This window comes from Eubalaena glacialis, chromosome 18 (assembly GCF_028564815.1).
Source record: "Eubalaena glacialis isolate mEubGla1 chromosome 18, mEubGla1.1.hap2.+ XY, whole genome shotgun sequence".
NCBI lineage: Eukaryota > Metazoa > Chordata > Mammalia > Artiodactyla > Balaenidae > Eubalaena > Eubalaena glacialis.
In genome coordinates this window covers 66,947,786-66,964,793 of record NC_083733.1, presented here as the reverse complement: position 1 = coordinate 66,964,793, position 17,008 = coordinate 66,947,786, and the positions used below count along the sequence as shown (strand labels likewise).

At 60.6% G+C, this 17,008-nt stretch overlaps 3 protein-coding genes across 3 annotated transcripts; 1 reads left to right on the top strand and 2 right to left on the bottom strand.

Annotated features, from left to right (window-relative positions):
- Positions 1-2,891: 2,891 nt before the first annotated feature.
- RPL28 (ribosomal protein L28) lies at positions 2,892-5,741 on the bottom strand. The gene is made up of 5 exons (XM_061173956.1): positions 5,650-5,741; positions 5,212-5,300; positions 4,993-5,116; positions 3,246-3,364; positions 2,892-3,032 (listed from the first exon to the last, which is right to left on the bottom strand). The coding sequence occupies exons 1-5, from the start codon at positions 5,723-5,725 to the stop codon at positions 2,943-2,945; spliced, it is 498 nt and encodes a 165-aa protein (XP_061029939.1). The 5' UTR covers positions 5,726-5,741; the 3' UTR covers positions 2,892-2,942.
- A 1,363-nt stretch (positions 5,742-7,104) lies between these two features.
- TMEM238 (transmembrane protein 238) lies at positions 7,105-10,234 on the top strand. Its single transcript, XM_061173953.1, has 2 exons — positions 7,105-7,707; positions 10,110-10,234. The coding sequence occupies exon 1, from the start codon at positions 7,164-7,166 to the stop codon at positions 7,698-7,700; it is 537 nt and encodes a 178-aa protein (XP_061029936.1). The 5' UTR covers positions 7,105-7,163; the 3' UTR covers positions 7,701-7,707; positions 10,110-10,234.
- Positions 10,235-11,140: 906 nt separating this feature from the next.
- TMEM190 (transmembrane protein 190) lies at positions 11,141-12,867 on the bottom strand. The gene is made up of 4 exons (XM_061173969.1): positions 12,684-12,867; positions 11,624-11,749; positions 11,457-11,541; positions 11,141-11,366 (listed from the first exon to the last, which is right to left on the bottom strand). The coding sequence occupies exons 1-4, from the start codon at positions 12,865-12,867 to the stop codon at positions 11,141-11,143; spliced, it is 621 nt and encodes a 206-aa protein (XP_061029952.1).
- Between the last annotated feature and the right edge of the window lie 4,141 nt (positions 12,868-17,008).

Below are 17,008 nucleotides of genomic sequence, written 5' to 3'. Positions count from 1 at the left end.
CCCCAGGAGGGAGATGGGAAGCTGAGGCCTGGAGTGCCGGCAGCACTGGGGCTCCAGCAGCAGAGCCTCAAGACTCAGACCTGTTCCCTCCCACCAGCCCTCTCCTGGTTCCACCTCCCCGAAGCGCCATCCAGTCCCCTGGCATGGCACCCCCAGCCCAGCCACCCCTGATGGCCTGGCCACCCGCAGGGCTAGAGGTCCACAGACTGAGTGAGGCTGTGTTATGAGGAGGAAACAGGCCACAGAGGGAGGCAGTTATCTTGGGGGTTCAGGTGACCAGCCGGACTCCACGTGGGCTAAGGGCCTAGAGGAGCAGGGCTCTGGGGCAGACAAGGAGACGGACACCATCTGACGGCCGGCCGCCACACGGGTGAGCAGATGCTTAGCACTGTGTGCGTCTGGTATGCTGGGTGCCGGGCTACGTCCTGGCTCACAGGACGCACCTGCTAGATGGACTTCAGTGCTGTGGAGAAAAATGAAGCCGGGGTGCGGGGTGGGGGGTGGGTTTTGATTTTTAAGAGTGGCCAGAAGAGGGACTTCCCTGGCAGTCCAAAGTTTAAGACTTGGCGCTTCCACTGCAGGGGGCGCGGGTTCCATCCCTGGTCGGGGAACTAAGAACCCGGATGCTGGCCAAAGGGGAAGAAAAGTGGTCAGGAGACTTCACTGCCCTGCAACATGTGAGAGTAAGAGGCCCTGGCTCCCTGTGGGGAAGCACCTTCCAGAGGAACAGCTAGTGCAGATGCTCCCAGGCAGAACCGCGTGGGGTGGGTGGACAGCAGGGGGCTGGGCGTCCGGGTGGAGATGGGCCCGACCAGCCAAGGCTAGGGGGCTGCCTTCCACTCGCAGTGGGATGGGAACCGTGGGAGGGCTCTGAGCAGGTGTTAAGTCGCCTAAGTTCCACCTGGGTTGAGGACAGACCCCCGTGGGGTGAGGGTGGATGGTCCAGGGGAGGAAGAGGGTTTGGCAGGAAGCGATCAGGTTCACGCCCACTGAGGAAGGCTGGAGGGGGCAGCAGGGTGGGAGGGGGGTCAGGAACTGTCTGGGTGTGCGGAGCTCCTGGGCCCCAGCACAGAGCTGTGAAGTGGGGGCAGGGTTGTCGTCTGCACAGGGTCCTCAGGATGGCGGAGACCTGAATCCTTGGCCCAGGGCATAGTGGCTGGCACATAATAGGTGCACAGGAAACACACCATGAGCAATGACGTGGGTGACCTTTACCCATCTGAGCCTCGGTTTCTACATCTGTAAGGCGGCGATGACAGCTGCTTCATGGGGCATCTGGGGTAGTCAGAGAAAACAGCCACTCCTCAAGTGTACGTGTGTGTACGTATATGTGTACACACGCACGCCACAAGCCCATCTGAAGAATTAGAGACGCCATCCAGCTTGTCATAGGCTTAAAACACTACGCCAACAGCTAATTACCGCACTTACCTGCATTCTTTAACCCAGGGGTCCTCAAACCCAGGGCCGTGGACCAATTCTGGTCCGCAGCCCGTCAGAACCGGGCTGCACAGCAGACGAGCGGCGGGCAAGCGAAGCTTCATCTGCTGCCCTCCATTGCTCGCGTTACCGCCTGAACCACATTCCCCTCGCCCAGTCCGTGGAAAAAGGGACTTCCACAAAACCAGTCCCTGGTGCCAAGAAGGTTTGGGACCGCTGCCTTAGCCCACGTAATTCTGACAAGAGGCAGAGAGATCCAGTTACTTGCCCAAGGCCACACAGCTAGCAGCTGAGCTGGCAGAAGGACCCAGGCAGGTGCCCAGTGGCAGTACCCACAAGCCCACGTCACGGTTGTAATAAACACAAGGAAGCAACTAGGAGAACCTACGTTAGACCCAGCGGTCAGAAGAGACCTGAGGAGACAGAGCTGCGCAGCCTGGGGGAGGGCTGGAGAGCGGCCAGGAGCAGCTGAAGGCAGCGGGGAGGGCAGCCACCTGCTGAGGGCAGGAAGCAGGTGAGGGCCGGTGCTGCAGGGACGCTGGGCTCACCCCCAGTGCAGCCGGAGACAGAACCACTTGGCCAGGTGGGCTCCTCGCCAGAAAAAGGCTGTGTAAGGACACGCCTGCTGGCAGAAAGCCCGAGGCTGCCACCCTCCTCCTGGGTGGCTGGTGCAGCTCCTGTTCCCCTCCCCCAGCTGTGGACAGAGTCCCACAGGCTTCTGGACTCAGGAGCTGCACTGGTGCCCATGAGTGCAGTTCTCGGCCCAGAACCAACGGCCAAGGCCTATTGAGGGCCCTGTCCACCCCCAAGTCCTAGGATGCTCACTTCACACCTGCAGAGCCCCCTGGAGAGGCCGAGCTGCCCCAGGACCCGCCGTGGGAGGGGAGGGCCAGCCTGCTCCTCACCCCAGCTCCCACTGGGGTTTCCAGGCCACCCCAGGAGAAAGAAATGGTCTACAGCGGGGGTCCCAGACAGCAAAGACCCAGACTGTAAATGCTTCCTCCTTCAAAGGCCACACTGCCAACACTGCTGTGACACAGGCCACAGAACTACACAAAACAGAAGATGCGCTGACCCTTGGTCTAGATGCCCACCCCTCAGGAACCTTAGACTAAACGTTAAAAAATCAAAAATTTCCACTTAATGTCTCTCTTGAAGCTTTGTCATGCATTAGCAGAGTATGGGATCGTGCTGATTCTAGATTTTACTTAACCTGCAATTCCTTTTTTTGCGGTACTGAACAATCACCTCTGAGCGTCCAATGTAAAAATTCACACCAACGCCAGCCCTCCGTGATGGGCAGAAACGATGGGCCAAGGACACACACAAAAGCTGGGGCTCAGCTCCCCCACCTGGACCTGGTCCCTCCAGACTCAAAAGACACTGGGACGACTGTGTGCTGCCGGCTGGCAGGGGAGCCCCTGGGGACATGGCCTGGAAGGCGAGGAGGCTGAGGCAAGTCAGCGGACAGCTTTATTGCACTGGGGAAGGGGACAGATGGCTCAGGAGCTCTTGGTGGGGCGGGTCCGCTTCCTCTTCACCATCACAGGCTTCTGGCTGCGCAGAATGGCGCTGGCTCTGCGGATGGCAGCCTGGGAGGCGAGGCGGGCTCAGGTCACCCACCCCACCAGCTGTGCCCCCCGCCCCCGCATGCCTCCCAGATGGGCGACATTCCCTCTTCCCCAGAGCGCAGGTCCGGCTCCAGTCACCAGAGGGCCGTCCTTCACAGCACTGGCCAGGCTCCCTGGGTCCCCACTGTGTAGTCGCCTCCACCACCTGGCATCAGCTCTCCAGCCCCCACTCACCATACGCAAATCCGGGCGGTACTTGTTCTTTCGGATCATGTGCCGGATGCTGCTGAGGGTGGCCCGGGCGTTCTTGTTGATGGTGGTCCGCACGTAGGAAGTGGCTGGCTTTCGCTGGCCTGGTGTGGTGGGGAGAAGAGGGGCCCCAGGGGTCAGACGGTCTGGACCTTTGGTGCCCACCCCCGGGGTGAGGGCACAGTCCCACCCAGAGAACCCGAGTGCCCGGACTGTGTGAGCCTGGGAGGCAGCCCCATCTCCAAGCATCAACTTACAGGACGATGGCGAGGGCCACCACAGGCCAGGCCCTGCACCTGTATAGGCGTCTACTCCCCAGCCTGTCCCTGAGACACAACACTGCTCACCTCACGGCACAGAAGAGGAAGCAGAGGCAAAGGGACCAGGACTCCCTTGCCCAAGGTCACATGCACAGTTGTGTGACTGCAAGGAGAGCCTGGGCGAGGTGGGCACTTGGCACCACGTTGACCAGGTGGCGAGCGCTCCCCAGAAAGCAGCTCTGGCTCCTCTCCCTTCCGCACCCTCCTGGGCCCTAGCTACCCGCTCAGCAACAAGTGTCTAAAATGCCAAACTGTGAGGCTGGGGTGATGTGGAGCCACAGGAGAACCAGGGGTAAGAAGAGTCCTGGGGAAAACACCTGCCCCTCACCTGTGCACAGGTGGAGTTGGACTCCCCTGCCCAGCATAAAAAGGAAAACACCCCCTTTATTGTGCCAAAGAGCTGATGGGGTCCCGGCTAGGATTCTGTGCTCCTGGGCTTCCCCCAAGATGCCAAAGACCCTGTACCATACTGGACATTTCATGTTAGCCTTCTGACCCCAGAGAAGAGCCCATGTTACCTCCTCAGGTCAAGCCGATTCCTGACAGCCCAGGAAAAGCCACCCAACAATCCAAGAAGGGAAAGCAAAGGTTTTGGGACCCAGCGCACCAGAACAGGGTTCTCAGGAGTGTGGGAACCTGAGAAGCCCAAAAGCATAAGCAACTGCTTGCTCCCGGGTCTGTGCTTCTGGGAAGGGAGGTTAACCCCCTTCCGAGAACAGAAGGCAGCAGCCGTGGCTGCTGCTGTCACTGAACAGGACACAGGGCTCAGAACCCAAAAAGAAATCAATCCTAATCAAGAACCTGGGAAAAAGCTCATTTTTATCTCTTAAAACCCACTGCCCACCTACAAACAAAAGTGTTGCGGGTACGATACCATGACTCAGCTGTTACCCAGAGACACCCCTGCCTCCCCTTGACCTCCTCTAAGAGTCTAAAAGGGCCTGTCTGTGCCTGAGACACAGGGAGGTGGGATGCTGAGCGCCCCATTCTGAATCCTCGAAGCCAGAATGGGAGCCAAACTACTGCTTCAAACCCAACCTGTCACTTCCTATGCGGGAGCTAGAAAGTGGCTCCCCATCTGTTTACCTGAATTCTCCCACCGGTGGAGACAGACTTCCACCTGCTTCAAAGATTTATTCTGAAAACATCATCAAACCGTGCAACCCTGTAATTTAACCCTGACAAGCACGCAGCGGAGTTCAGGTGCTTTTAATTTCTCCACTTTTTAGATGATAAGCTCACATAGCTGGTGGGCTAGCTTGGAGAGGAACCAGCCTCCCAGGCAAATATCCTGACCCCAGGAATCCTCCGTTCAATAGCAGAATCACTCCCGCAGCCCGACAGTGAAAAACCACAGCCCCCTGCCCCGGATGGGGGTCTGTTGCCTGGGCCCAGCCAGGGCAAATGCTCACCGGATCTCCGCTTCATGACCACCACGACCCCTTTGCCGTCCGCCGCCGGCTCCACGCCCACAGTCTTGCGGTGAATGAGCCCGTTGTAGCGAAAAGAGTTGCGGGCCTTCAGGTTATTGGGTTCCTGGGAAGGAGAACGCATCGCAGTCATGAAGAGGAAGGAGCCACAGCAATCGTAAAGGTCCCTCCCTCCGACCCAGGCGTCGGGGCCCCGCTTACAGTACTGTACGTCTGCTTATTCCTTTTGATCAAGAAACTGGAGCAGTTCCGCACGACCATCCATTGCAGATGCGCGGACATGGCGGCAGCTGCGGAGAAAGGGGCGCGGGAAAACGTCAGGGGAGCAGCAGACCGACGTCGGACAACAGAGAAAGGGTGCGTTTGGGGACCTGGCGAATGGGAGCACCGCGTGGGCCGAGAGCGCCTAGAAATTTGCCAGGCGGGGCTGGGCGGCCTGAAGTGGCGGCGCTGAACCTGGGCGGCCGAGACTAACTGCGAGGGACGAGAGGTGAGAATCCACAGCGACCTAAGGCGGCGGGGCCGGGGTGAAGCCAAGAGCGCGAGGGGCGCAGTGAGACAGGCAGGGAAGGGCACAGACACCCGGTGCCAGGCGCGAGAGGCGGTCGCGCGAGAGGCGGTCACGCGGGAGCAACTCACCTCCTCTCGTGGCGGCGGCCGGATACGGAAAGAGGCAGGCGTGGGGCGGGGCGACGCCTTTAATAGCAACACGCATTTCCGCTTCCTCTCAGGGTACGCGCGCGCCGTCGCCTGTCCCCGCCTCCTTCCGCCCGCCTCCGAGGCAGCTCGGCCACGTTCGGCTATTTCCTCCAGTCAGTCTCAAACCGTTCGGGGACTTTCGGAACTCTTCGGCTAGGGACCCGAGGGCGTATTCTCGACGCGGAGTGGTACAGTTCCGAGGGCCCTTCGTGTGTTTTCGGAACTCCACTGCTGGATTTCCGAGTGTGTCCCTTTCCAGAAGTCCCAAGTCCCCTTCCTCAACGGCTTCTCTCCAATATTGCCACTCAGAGCTTGGCACAGGGTGAGTGCTCAATAAACATTTGTTTTATGAATGAACTTGTTAGTGCGTGAACTATTTAAACTACACAGGGACTTCGGTCGCTTCCACGTTCTTCGTAGGCCCTCGGCTATTCCCGACGAAGGCAGCAGGCTCGGTCGGACATTTTCGGAACTCTCCGGACACACTCTTCCGAAGGGCGGCCAGCTTCCCTCTTATTGGCCCATGCCCGCTTCGAATCTCTTCGGAAACACTCTGTCTCCATTCGGCCACGTTCGGAAACCTTCGGCTAACCCCGGGAGCTCCCTCTCAATTCGCCCTCCCCTGTGTCCTCTTAAGCTCCCGCACCATTTCGAGTCTAGAGAGAAGCCGGACGGACCCTTCTCGCAGACTGTCGCCCATTTCTTCTAAGGGCGAGGTGTGTTTGGAGGAAACGAGATTTGCCTGGGAAAGGTCTTGGTTCCTTTAGGGCTTGCATACCTGTTCGCCCAGCTTATTTCCTGTGCCTCGCGGACTCCAGCCCTATTCTCCCCCTCCATTCCGCCCTATGTCACACCCGTTACACTTCAGGGAAGTTTATTTTCTGTTGTCAGGGTCCTCTTTAAGGGGCAGGAGCCTCGCCTGATATACCTCTGAGTCTTCAGCCTCACCAGCACAGGGCCTGGAGAGACTCCAAGTGAACAGAAGGAATGACGGTGCTTTATGTCACCTCCATTAGGGCACCTTGAGTTGTGATTATGTCCAGAAACTCCTTGAAGGCAGGGGACTTGTCTGGTCCATCTCTGTGCCCTTGGACTTCGCCGTAATGAGTCCTGACAGTCCAGAGGCCCCAGGAGAAATCTGAGCAAACAGGAATGTTGGGGTTTGCCCTGCTGCCTCTATTAGAGCACCCCGGATTTTCACCATGCGCTGCTTCAGGCTCCTTAGGATGCAGGGGCCCTGGGCCGCACTAATCTGTGCGCCCAGCTGCCCCCAGCATCGGCTTCTGAGGGCCAGGGCGCCCCCGGGCCGGGCCCGACCGCACCCAGCCCAGCTCAGGTGACCAGGCGGGTGCCGGGCACACCTGGCGCAGTCCCCTGACCCCGCCCCGGACCGGGCCGCACCCGGAACGCGGAACGCTCTCCGTCAGAGCCAGCCGCTGCGGTGGAGCAGGGCCATGGCGGCGGCGCCAGCGGTGTGCGCCTCGCAGGGGCCCCCGCCTGGCGTACCGTCCCCGCCGGCGGGCGCGCCTGTGCCCGCGTCGGGCCTGGGCCGCTGCCGGTTGGCGCTGCTGCTGGCCGTGGCGCTGGACGTGGCGGGCATGGCGGCGCTGCTGACCGGCGTGTTCGCGCAGTTGCAGGTGCGCGGCCGCGACTTCGGCGACCTGCTCATCTACTCGGGCGCGCTGCTCGTCTTCCTGAGCCTGCTCGGCTGGATCCTCTGGTACACCGGCAACATCGAGATCTCGCGCCAGGAGCTAGAGCGCGACTACGGCCTGCGGCCCTCGGCGCTCTCCCGCCTCGCGCGAAAGCTCTCCCGCCGCTGGTCGGCGCCAGCTTCCTCCTCCGCCGGCCGGCGCGCCGCACCCGTCTCCTGGGGAGCGCGCTCCGCCGCCCGCATGCCCCCGCCGCCCGCCCCCGGCTCCCGCCGCGTGCGCCTGCAGCTCGTCTCGCTCGAGGCCGGGCCTGGGGCGGCGGGTGCGGGCAACGAGTGAGCCCGAGGTGAGGGGCGGGGAGCGGGGCGGGGCAGAGGGGAGAGATGGAGGGACCGAGGGACAGAGGGGAGATGGAGGGACAGTGGGAGAGATGAAGAGACAGACGGAGAGCTGGAGAGGTAGTGCGAGGGAGAGAGGGAAGGACAGAGGGGAGAGATGGAGAGACATCAAGGAGAGATGGAAATGGAGAGGGAAAGATGGAGAGACAGAGACAATGGGGAGAGAGAGACAGGTAGAGGTCAAGATTGGAAGGCAGAGAAGCAAAGACTAGCGGAGACCCAGAGGATGAAGACCTAGAGACAGTAGGCAGGGGTGCAGACTGGGGAGAGACAAATGAGACCCTGCCCCCAGACGTGCGTGAGGGCTGGAGAGTCACCTTTAGCTCCACCAACACTTGGAGATTATTCATCCCTGCGCTCCAGTCCCCAGGTGCACCGAGTCCTGTTTCCCATTTAATCCTCCAAGTGTAACAGAGTCCCTGAGGTCACTGCTATTACTATCCCCATCCCAGGGAGGACACTGAGGCCCCAAAAGGTGCCACCTCTTGCCAAAGGGGAGGTACCTGTTGCACTCTCCAGAGTGCACTCCTCTGCCAGAGACCTGCTGTGGCTCCCTGTTGCCCTCTGGTTAAATCCAAGCCACTCACTATGTGTGTGTTTGCCACATCTCAGCTCCACATCTCCTGCCTTCTCTGCAGTTAGAATGACCTCCCTCAGTCCACGATGGCCAGGCTGTCTCACACCAACTGGCCTCTGTCCATGCCTTCACCTACACTGGGGGTGCCCTTGTTGTCTGCACTCCACTCAGAAAACTTCCCAGGTGTCTTTTCAGATCCAACTCAACTTCAGTGCCTTTCTCTGGGTCTTCACATTGTCTGAGTTACCCTTGTTATTGCTTGTATCACTGTGTGTTGTATGTGTGTGTGCTGATACTGTCTCTCCCACCCAACAGGGAGCCCCTGGAGGGTAAGGCCTGGGTCTCTGGTGTCTTTGTTCTTAGCATTCCCCAGCAAAGAGTGAACTCAGGAAGTCAGAGGTTGATGATCCAGTGGGTGGGTGGATGGATGGATGGATGGATTGGGTTGATGGATGAGTGGATGGATAGATTGATTGATGGATGGATGGGTAGATGAAGTTGTGGGTGGATAGGTGGATGGGTGGGTGGATAGAGGGATAAATGGATGAATTGCTTGATGGATAAATAGGTGGTGGATGGGTGGATGTGGTTGGATTGATGGATGGATAGATGAGGGATAGATGGATGGATGAATTGGTTGATGGATGGGTGGGTGGATGGATGGATATGGTGGGATTGATGCTGGTAGATGGGTGAATGCGGGGTTGTATGGATGTTTGGGCAGATGGGTAAGTAGATAGATGAGAGGATAGATGGGTTGGTGGGTGGGTGGATGGATAAGTGGAATAATGGATGGATGAGTGACTGAGTCAGTTTCTCAAATGGGGGTTACATAAAAGAATTAAATTCTAATGTCCTAAGACATTCTTTATAGGTGATGAATTAACTTTCCTTTTCTGCATCCAGAAGGATAGTTATATACCCTTTTTTTGTGAGAATTTTGAAAATAGTCAGTCCAATCATATGCTATGTTCTGTGGTTCAGATGAGGGAACAGTTTATGCATAGATGAAGCATGAGCTAACACAAAATTTGGCACACAATGCAGAAATAACCACCTGTGGTTAAAATTACCCCTGGAAACACTTTACCTTGCCCAGAAGTCTAACACAGCTGGGTAGACCTCTGCTGCTAGAACCACTTGCCAGAAACTGGCCAAGCTGACCGGCCTGTAGGCCCCTCTTAGAAGGAAAACGGGCCTGTCCAAACACAGGACTCCATAATGGCAGGGTGAGGTGATTCCAGCACATGAGGGACAGAGAACTGGAATTTTAACAGAGGGGCCTGTAGGTCCTGGCTCTGGTCATTTCTCTCTCCCTCTGGGACCAAAATTAGTTGAGAAGATGTGCAGAGCCTAACCCATCCTATGTCATTTCTCCCCCCATTTCATCTTCTCTGTCTCTGCCTGTCTTTCTCTTTGTCCCTGTGTCTGTCTCAGTCTATCTCCCGTGTCTTTTTTTATCTTTGTGCCTCTGTCCTTCCCTCGACATATTTGTCTCTCCCTCTCTCTTTTTTGTGTGTAAGTCTCTCCGTCTCTGTCTTTCCTTGCCTCTCATTCCCCACCTTGTACCACTGGGTTCCGGTGAGTTAAAGGCACAGTCGCTGCCGCACGTCAGGGCACGGAGTAATGAAGGAGCCAATGAGCAAGTGCGTCAGTCAATTGTGAGGGACTGAAGCGGGAGGAAGGGGCTCCTTCTCCTGGGTGGTGGTCCTGGGATACAGGGATACACGCAGGGGTCCTGAGCAGCCACTAACCCCACCCTCCCTCCTACAGACGAACGCATGGCCACACCTGTCAGGACCCGATGGAGATGCGCAGCTGCCCCCATCATCATCTGGCTCCCAGGATGCCTACCTGTCCTGCATCTATCCTCCCCTGGATAAAGGGCTCTGCCTCACTGTGCTGCATATCTGTCTGGGGAGGGACGGCACTGGGGCAGGGGTGAGGGAGGGGTTGCCCAAGCCCTTGGGGACCTAGGAGCCTAGCTTCACGCTGTCCCCTCACGGAGGGGGACAGGAGTGGGGGGCAAGGATCTCAAGCCCAGACCCACCCCCTGAGTCCAGACCTCCCTCAGCCCAGGTTCCTCTGTTCGTTTGAGGTCCCCAGAGATGCAGACAGAGGGACAAAGACTTGCAAGATATTTGTTGGGGGGAATACTTATGGAGGGTAGGTTGGAGTAGCTCTGTTACCTGAGGGAGGAGGGGCAGAGGAAAGAGGACTGAGCAGGGTGAGTCTTCAACTGTAATGAACTTCCAGGAAAATTTCCGTCCTGCCACTAGGGAGTCTGAGAGCTACAGTTGTCTGGGCGTTTGTGGGAAGCAAGGCAAATGCCTGCTGGCCCAAGGGCGGCAGGATCCCAAGGGCAGGCAGCAGAGGCTGTCAGGCAGCGGCAGAAGGACAGCTGAGGGGCACGGTGGTCCATGTACCCCCAGCCCAGCTGCAGTCCCAGCCCAGGCCACCCCCAACTCACCCCAAGCCCCTCAGTCCAGACCCCCCATAATCACAGCCCAGGACCTACACTCAACTCAGGACCCCCATCAGCTCAGGCCCGCCCCCATCAGCCCAAGTCCCCCTCAGCTCGGATCCTCCCCACTTACCCCTGGACCCCAGACGCCCGTCAGCTCACACCCCCCATGATCACAGCCCAGGCACCACCCAAAACACACACACACACACACACATACACACTCTCTCTCTCTCTCCCGGCCTCTGGGTCTTATCCGCCCCTTGCTTCATGCTTCTCAGAAAAGAGACCATGCATCTCTGTGCTATATCTGTATTGAGGGGTCCCTCCAGGGGTGCCCCTAATCTTCCTCCTCCCCTGCTTCCGTTTCTTCGCCCCCTTCCGTGCCCTCCCCATCAGTGCCCCCCGAGACATCCAGGGCCCCCTCCGTGGGCATGCTGCCAATGGACGCCGTCTTCTTTTTGCTCAGTGTCTGGTCCTTGGATAACAGAGAGACGGTCCTGGACAGGTTGCACTTGCCTTTCAGGAACCACGGCAGCCGCAGCATATCCCGTCGCTTGGCCCACCTGGCAGGGAGGGGACACCCTCAGCTGTGCCGTCCACCTGCCCCCGTCCCCGAGGGCAAGGGAGCCCACCCGAGCCCCGACCCCACTCACCAGAACAGGCAGATGCTGGAGATCAGGAAAAGGAGGCCTCCGCACGTCCAGCCAAGCGCCCACATGTGCTTCCTCCGCATGTTTTCTGCACAAAGCGGGGAGCCGTGAGACCAAGGGGTCCCTGCCACCAGCCCCCACCCCAGGGGCCCTGGCTCCCCGGCACACACCGTCCGGCCGCTGGTGGTAGCAGACCCCGTCGCGGTAGCAGCATCGTAGACGCAGACAGAGATTCGGGTTCTCAATTGCCGCCTGGCCCCCACAGCTCTCCCGGTCCCACACATCTCCCTCACAGCCTGGGGACCAACGCAAGGGGCAGCTTCCTCACAGAGCCTGACCCCAACACCAGGCTCTGGGGCTGCCGGCCTAGTGCTTACTTCGTGCTGGACCCTGGACTCCAGGCCCCCAGCCCCTCCCCCGTCAGACCCAGGGGTCCGGGCCCCCAGCCCCTCCCCCCTCAGGCCCAGGGGTCCGGACCCCCAGCCCCTCCTCCCCTCAGGCCCAGGGGTCCGGGCCCCCAGCCCCTCCCCCCTCAGGCCCAGGGGTCCGGGTCCCCAACCCCTCCCCCCTCAGGCCCAGGGGTCCGGACCCCCAGCCCCTCCTCCCCTCAGGCCCAGGGGTCCGGGCCCCCAGCCCCTCCTCCCTCAGACCAGGGGTCCGGGCCCCCAGCCCCTCCCCCCTCAGGCCCAGGGGTCCGGACCCCCAGCCCCTCCTCCCCTCAGGCCCAGGGGTCCGGGCCCCCAGCCCCTCCCCCCTCAGGCCCAGGGGTCCGGACCCCCAGCCCCTCCTCCCCTCAGGCCCAGGGGTCCGGGCCCCCAGCCCCTCCTCCCTCAGACCAGGGGTCCGGACCCCCAGCCCCTCCCCCCTCAGGCCCAGGGGTCCGGGCCCCCAGCCCCTCCCCCCTCAGGCCCAGGGGTCCGGACCCCCAGCCCCTCCTCCCCTCAGGCCCAGGGGTCCGGGCCCCCAGCCCCTCCCCCCTCAGGCCCAGGGGTCCGGACCCCCAGCCCCTCCTCCCCTCAGGCCCAGGGGTCCGGACCCCCAGCCCCTCCTCCCCTCAGGCCCAGGGGTCCGGGCCCCCAGCCCCTCCCCCCTCAGACCAGGGGTCCGGGCCCCCAGCCCCTCCTCCCTTTAGACCCAGGGGTCCGGGCCCCCAGCCCCTCCTCCCTTTAGACCCGAGTCTAGTCTGGGCTCCCTGTCCCCAGGGGACCCAGGGTTTCCTCCACTGCTCACTCCATGGATAGAAGAATCCCTGGATTCCATTCCCGTCTGTGAAAAAAAAGAGCGGTGTTGGGAGGCTGTATGGAGGGTGAGGAGGCCCTCTGCTCAGCTCTCTGACCCTCTCATCAGCCCCCTCACCTACTGAGCCCTGCATTAGCAGGAAGAGGCCCAAAGCTGGGATCCCAGACCCCACCATGTCGCCTCCCCAGACTCCTGGGGCCTCTGTGGGGAGAGACCTTGAAGGCCATCACCCCAGCAACCGGGTCGGCCCCGCCCGCCTGCCCAGCTGGCCCCCAAAGTTCTAAGTTCTATTTCTAGGGAGCCCACTTAGCAATTGGGAAGAAAGAAGGGGGGGGTCACACTGGCCTGGTCACACCTGGTTGCTAGGGAGTTGCTTCCTTAGCAACCAGGTGGAAGGGGCCTTGTGGGTGGGATGGGGCCCTGGCATTAGAAGAGCCTCCTTAGCAACCTGGGTAGAAAGCAGGTGGGAGTCTAAGACATCTCCTCCTTGCCAACCAGGGGACCCAAGGAGTGGGCACCCTGAGACCTTCTTGCCAGGGAATCCCTCTGCTTAGTAAACATTCCTGAAAGGCAGCTCCAGGTGACCCAAAGGCTCCTGAGACCTGGTTGCCAAGGAGTCTTCCCCCTAGCAACCAGGGGCAGGGGGCCTGAGGCCCAGAAGACCTCACTGAGCCCCATTGTTAGGGAGGAACCAGGAGACCTAAGAGGGCGATGAGAAAATGGGGGTCAGGCCATAGGCCAGAGCTCTTGCTCAGGAGTGCCCTGGTCCCAAAGGCATCCAGGCCTCCTGATGGGGAGTGTGTAAAGGGAGGGCCAGGATCGGAGAGATCTGAGGCCCCGGGTGGTGCGGAGGGGACTCATGGGAAGGGAGCCCCTTCTAGCTCAGTCTGTTTCCCCTCCTGCAAACAGGGAAATGGATCCGACTGGGGTCCCCAAGCTTCTGGTTTGGTCCACCCCAGTGGTGGGGGAGGAGGCCAACTTGGGGGCTGGGGTGGGAACGTGATCCCTCATTCTCCCCTGAACCTCCACGCAGCTTTCCAGCCAGTGAGGAGGGGGCTCAGCTCTCCTGGGGCGGTGTGTCTTTGTGTCCAGATCCTGAGTCTGAGGGAGAAGGGAGCTGGGGGGTCTGGACACTTGGAGCAGAGGGAAGGGAGCATTTGGGGGTCAGAACTCCCAGGTCTGAGGGAAGAGGGGCTGGGGGTCTGGACCCCGGGGTCTGAGGGAGGAGGGGGCAGGGGACTAGGTCTGAGGGCAGCTGTCCAGGAGTCCAGACCCCATTTCTCAAGAAGCCCTTTGAGGCTGCCTCCCGTCCTACCCATCTCCCGTAAACATCCTGGTGGGTGCTGAGTGGGCCCAGTGTTGCCTTCGTCAGAGATGACACAGGTCCGAGGGGCTCGGCAGGGGGCCGGGGGTGGGGGTCAGAGGGGTTGTGGGGCTGAGGCCGGGCAGCTGCTGACCGTTTCCTGTGTCAACATCATCTGGACCCACTTCCCAATTCCCGGGATTCCTCAGGGATCAAGGAGGGGGTGGGGGGGCGGGGCCGCCGGGCCCTGGACCGCGGCTTGGGGCTGGGGGGGCCGCCGTCACGGCCCTCACCACTAATGACAGGTTTGGGCTGCCTCTGCGGCCCGCCTGCCCCGTCACCCCCCAGGGGCCAGACAGGACCCCCCAGGGACAGACAGACGGACACACACAGCCTCGGACCTGCTGACCTCACACCAGCCAGCTCCACCTCACCCAGGGGCCAGCACATGAGCAAGGACCCCCTGGGGTCCCCCGTCATATCCCAGTGGCATCTCCCCCCCACAGCTGTCATCACCCCTCAGAGTCTCAGCTCCGTGTCTCCCCCAGTCTTTGTCTCCGAGCCCCTGAGCTTGTCTCTGCGTCTGTATGGGTCCCAATTTTTTCTTTTTTTTTCATCTTTGTCTCTTTCTCACTCTGGCCTCTGTGCTCCTGTCTCTTTCTGTTTGTCACTGTCATCTCCTGTCATTGTGAGTCTCCAACCCTGCCTCTCCAGCTCTTTACTCGTGTCTCTGTCTTTGTCTCTCCTTCTTGCCCTCCTTTCCACAGAAGTAGCCTGAGTGTCCCCAACCCTGGGGAAGACCCAGGAGTCCTGAGTAGCTCCCGCCCTCCTGTCCTGCACCCACCGGCCTCCTGCTGCCACAGTGAGGGAAGATGACCCCGCATCCCCGGGGTGAGAGGGCCAAAGCAGGCCGAGGGGAATGGCACTAGTGGGGGACTGATGACCCATGCCTAGACTCCTGACCTTCCCCAACAGAGCACCCCCAAATTGCAGAATGGCCACAAGTTTTCTCTACCTTTCTAGAAACAAGGGTTTCAGGCCTGGACACCTGCCACCTGGGTCTGAGGGAGAAGGGGGCTGAGAGCTGGGCTCCTGGATCCGAGGGAGTAGGCGGCGGGGGTCTGGACCCCTGAGTCTGAGGGAGGAGGAGCTGGGCTCTTGGACTCCTAGGTTAAAGCAATGGGGTCGGTTCCCCGGAGGTGGAAGGGGCTGGAAGTGGCTCTCAGGCTGGCCCCAGGCTCAGTCCCCCATCCCCTCAGGCCAGTCCATCCCCCAGGCTGGTGGCCTGAGTCACCTTGGCTGGCCCCACCGGTCTTGGGGGGGGCTACGTCAGTTCTCCCCTCACTGACGCAGCCTTGGGCCCCCCCACGCTGACTCAGCCGGAAACAGGCCCCCTGAGGGGCGGAGACCCAGTGGTCAGAGGCCTGGGTCCCAGCATGAGCAGGGGCTGGGGAGGGCCCCTGGGGGGCCCTGGCAGGGGTGGCCATGACAGACTGAGAGAGGCAGAGGGAGCTCTTACCTGAGGCGATGAGGTCATGTCCCACCATGGGGGGGCTGTGACCTCACCTCCCTGGGGACCTGAGCAGTTGCCCCCCCAAGTGGTGGGGGATGGGAGGGGGAGGACTTCAGCCGCCATTCATCCTCAGATCCCCCCCGCCAGCTCAGCAGTCTCAGGGGCCGGTGCGGGGGGGTGTCTGCGGGGGGACCGTTGGAAGTCCTTGTCACCTTCCGTCTTCTCACTACCCTCCACCCTTCTCTGCCACCCTTATCCTGGGGGTCGGGGTGCTCCTGGGGACTTGGGTTCCTGTCATGGTCCCTCACTCGTTCTGCCGTGAATCCCCGGGGCCACCTCTGCTCCGTATACCTGGTACTCCCTGTGTGCGTCTGTGTCGTTACCACTGTCCCCCTGAGTCTGTGTCTCCCAGTCCTGCTCCCACCCCTCTCCGCATCTCCACCTCTCCGCATGGTGTGCTCCCTGCCCTGTCCTGGTCTCCAGCTCCCCCCACCCACCCCAGCTGCCCTCTCCGTGTCTCACCATCTCCATCTCTCCCAGGGGCTCCCTCTTTTTCTCTGTCTCCCTGGATATGTTAATAAAAATCAACGGTGAGAATAGCAATGGTTCGCATTTACTGAGAGCTGGTTGTGTGCTTTACAGGAGTGAACTCACTGTATCCTCACACAGGCTTTCGGGAGGGGGTCGTGCCCGGGGTATCCCTATTTCACAGGTGGAGAAACCGAGGCACAGAGAGGTGAAGCCATGTGCCCGAGGTCTCACCTCTACTGGGTGTCTCGATGCCTCTTTCTCTTGGTCTCTGTCTCTCTGCCTCTGGTTCTCTCTCACCATGTTCCAACCTGTCTCTTGGAGAAAGGCTCCCCCTCTCTCAGTCCCCGCCGTTGAGTCCTCGTCATCTCAGCATCTGCATCTCTCGGAGGATCTCTGCCCCTTGGGGCTTCTCCATGTCTGTCACCCTGCCTCGTGTCTCTCTTTTCTGCCGCCTGCCTCCCCTCTTTCTGGCATGCCTGTCTCTGTCCCTTTTCCTTTTGGGGATCTCTCTGGGTCTCTCCAGACGTCTCCTGCTGTCTTCATCTTGCCCCTCAAACCTCACTTCGCTCTCCTGTTTCTCTGCCTCTGCAGCGTGTCTCCTTGGCTGTCTCTATCTCTGCACCTCAGACTCTCCACCTCTGTCCCGTGTCCCCATCTCTCTGTGTGTCTCTACCTCCTTGCCTGGGTCTCGGCCTCTCCATCTCTCTCTGTCCCTGGGAGTCTCTCCCCGTCTCACCTCCAACCCCCCAGGCCTGCGTCTTGTGGCCCCGTTGCCACCTCTACCCCGTCCCCATCACCCCCTGCCACCCCATCTCTCTGCCTGTCCTGGTCCAGCCGGACCCCCGCCCCGCAGCCAGGCCCCAGCTCTTGAGCTGCGCGTGTCTACCCCGGCGGCGGCGGCGGCGGCGGCCGGCCGAGGAGGTGGAGGGAGGGGACGCCAATGACCTCACCAGCCCCTCTCCGACCACC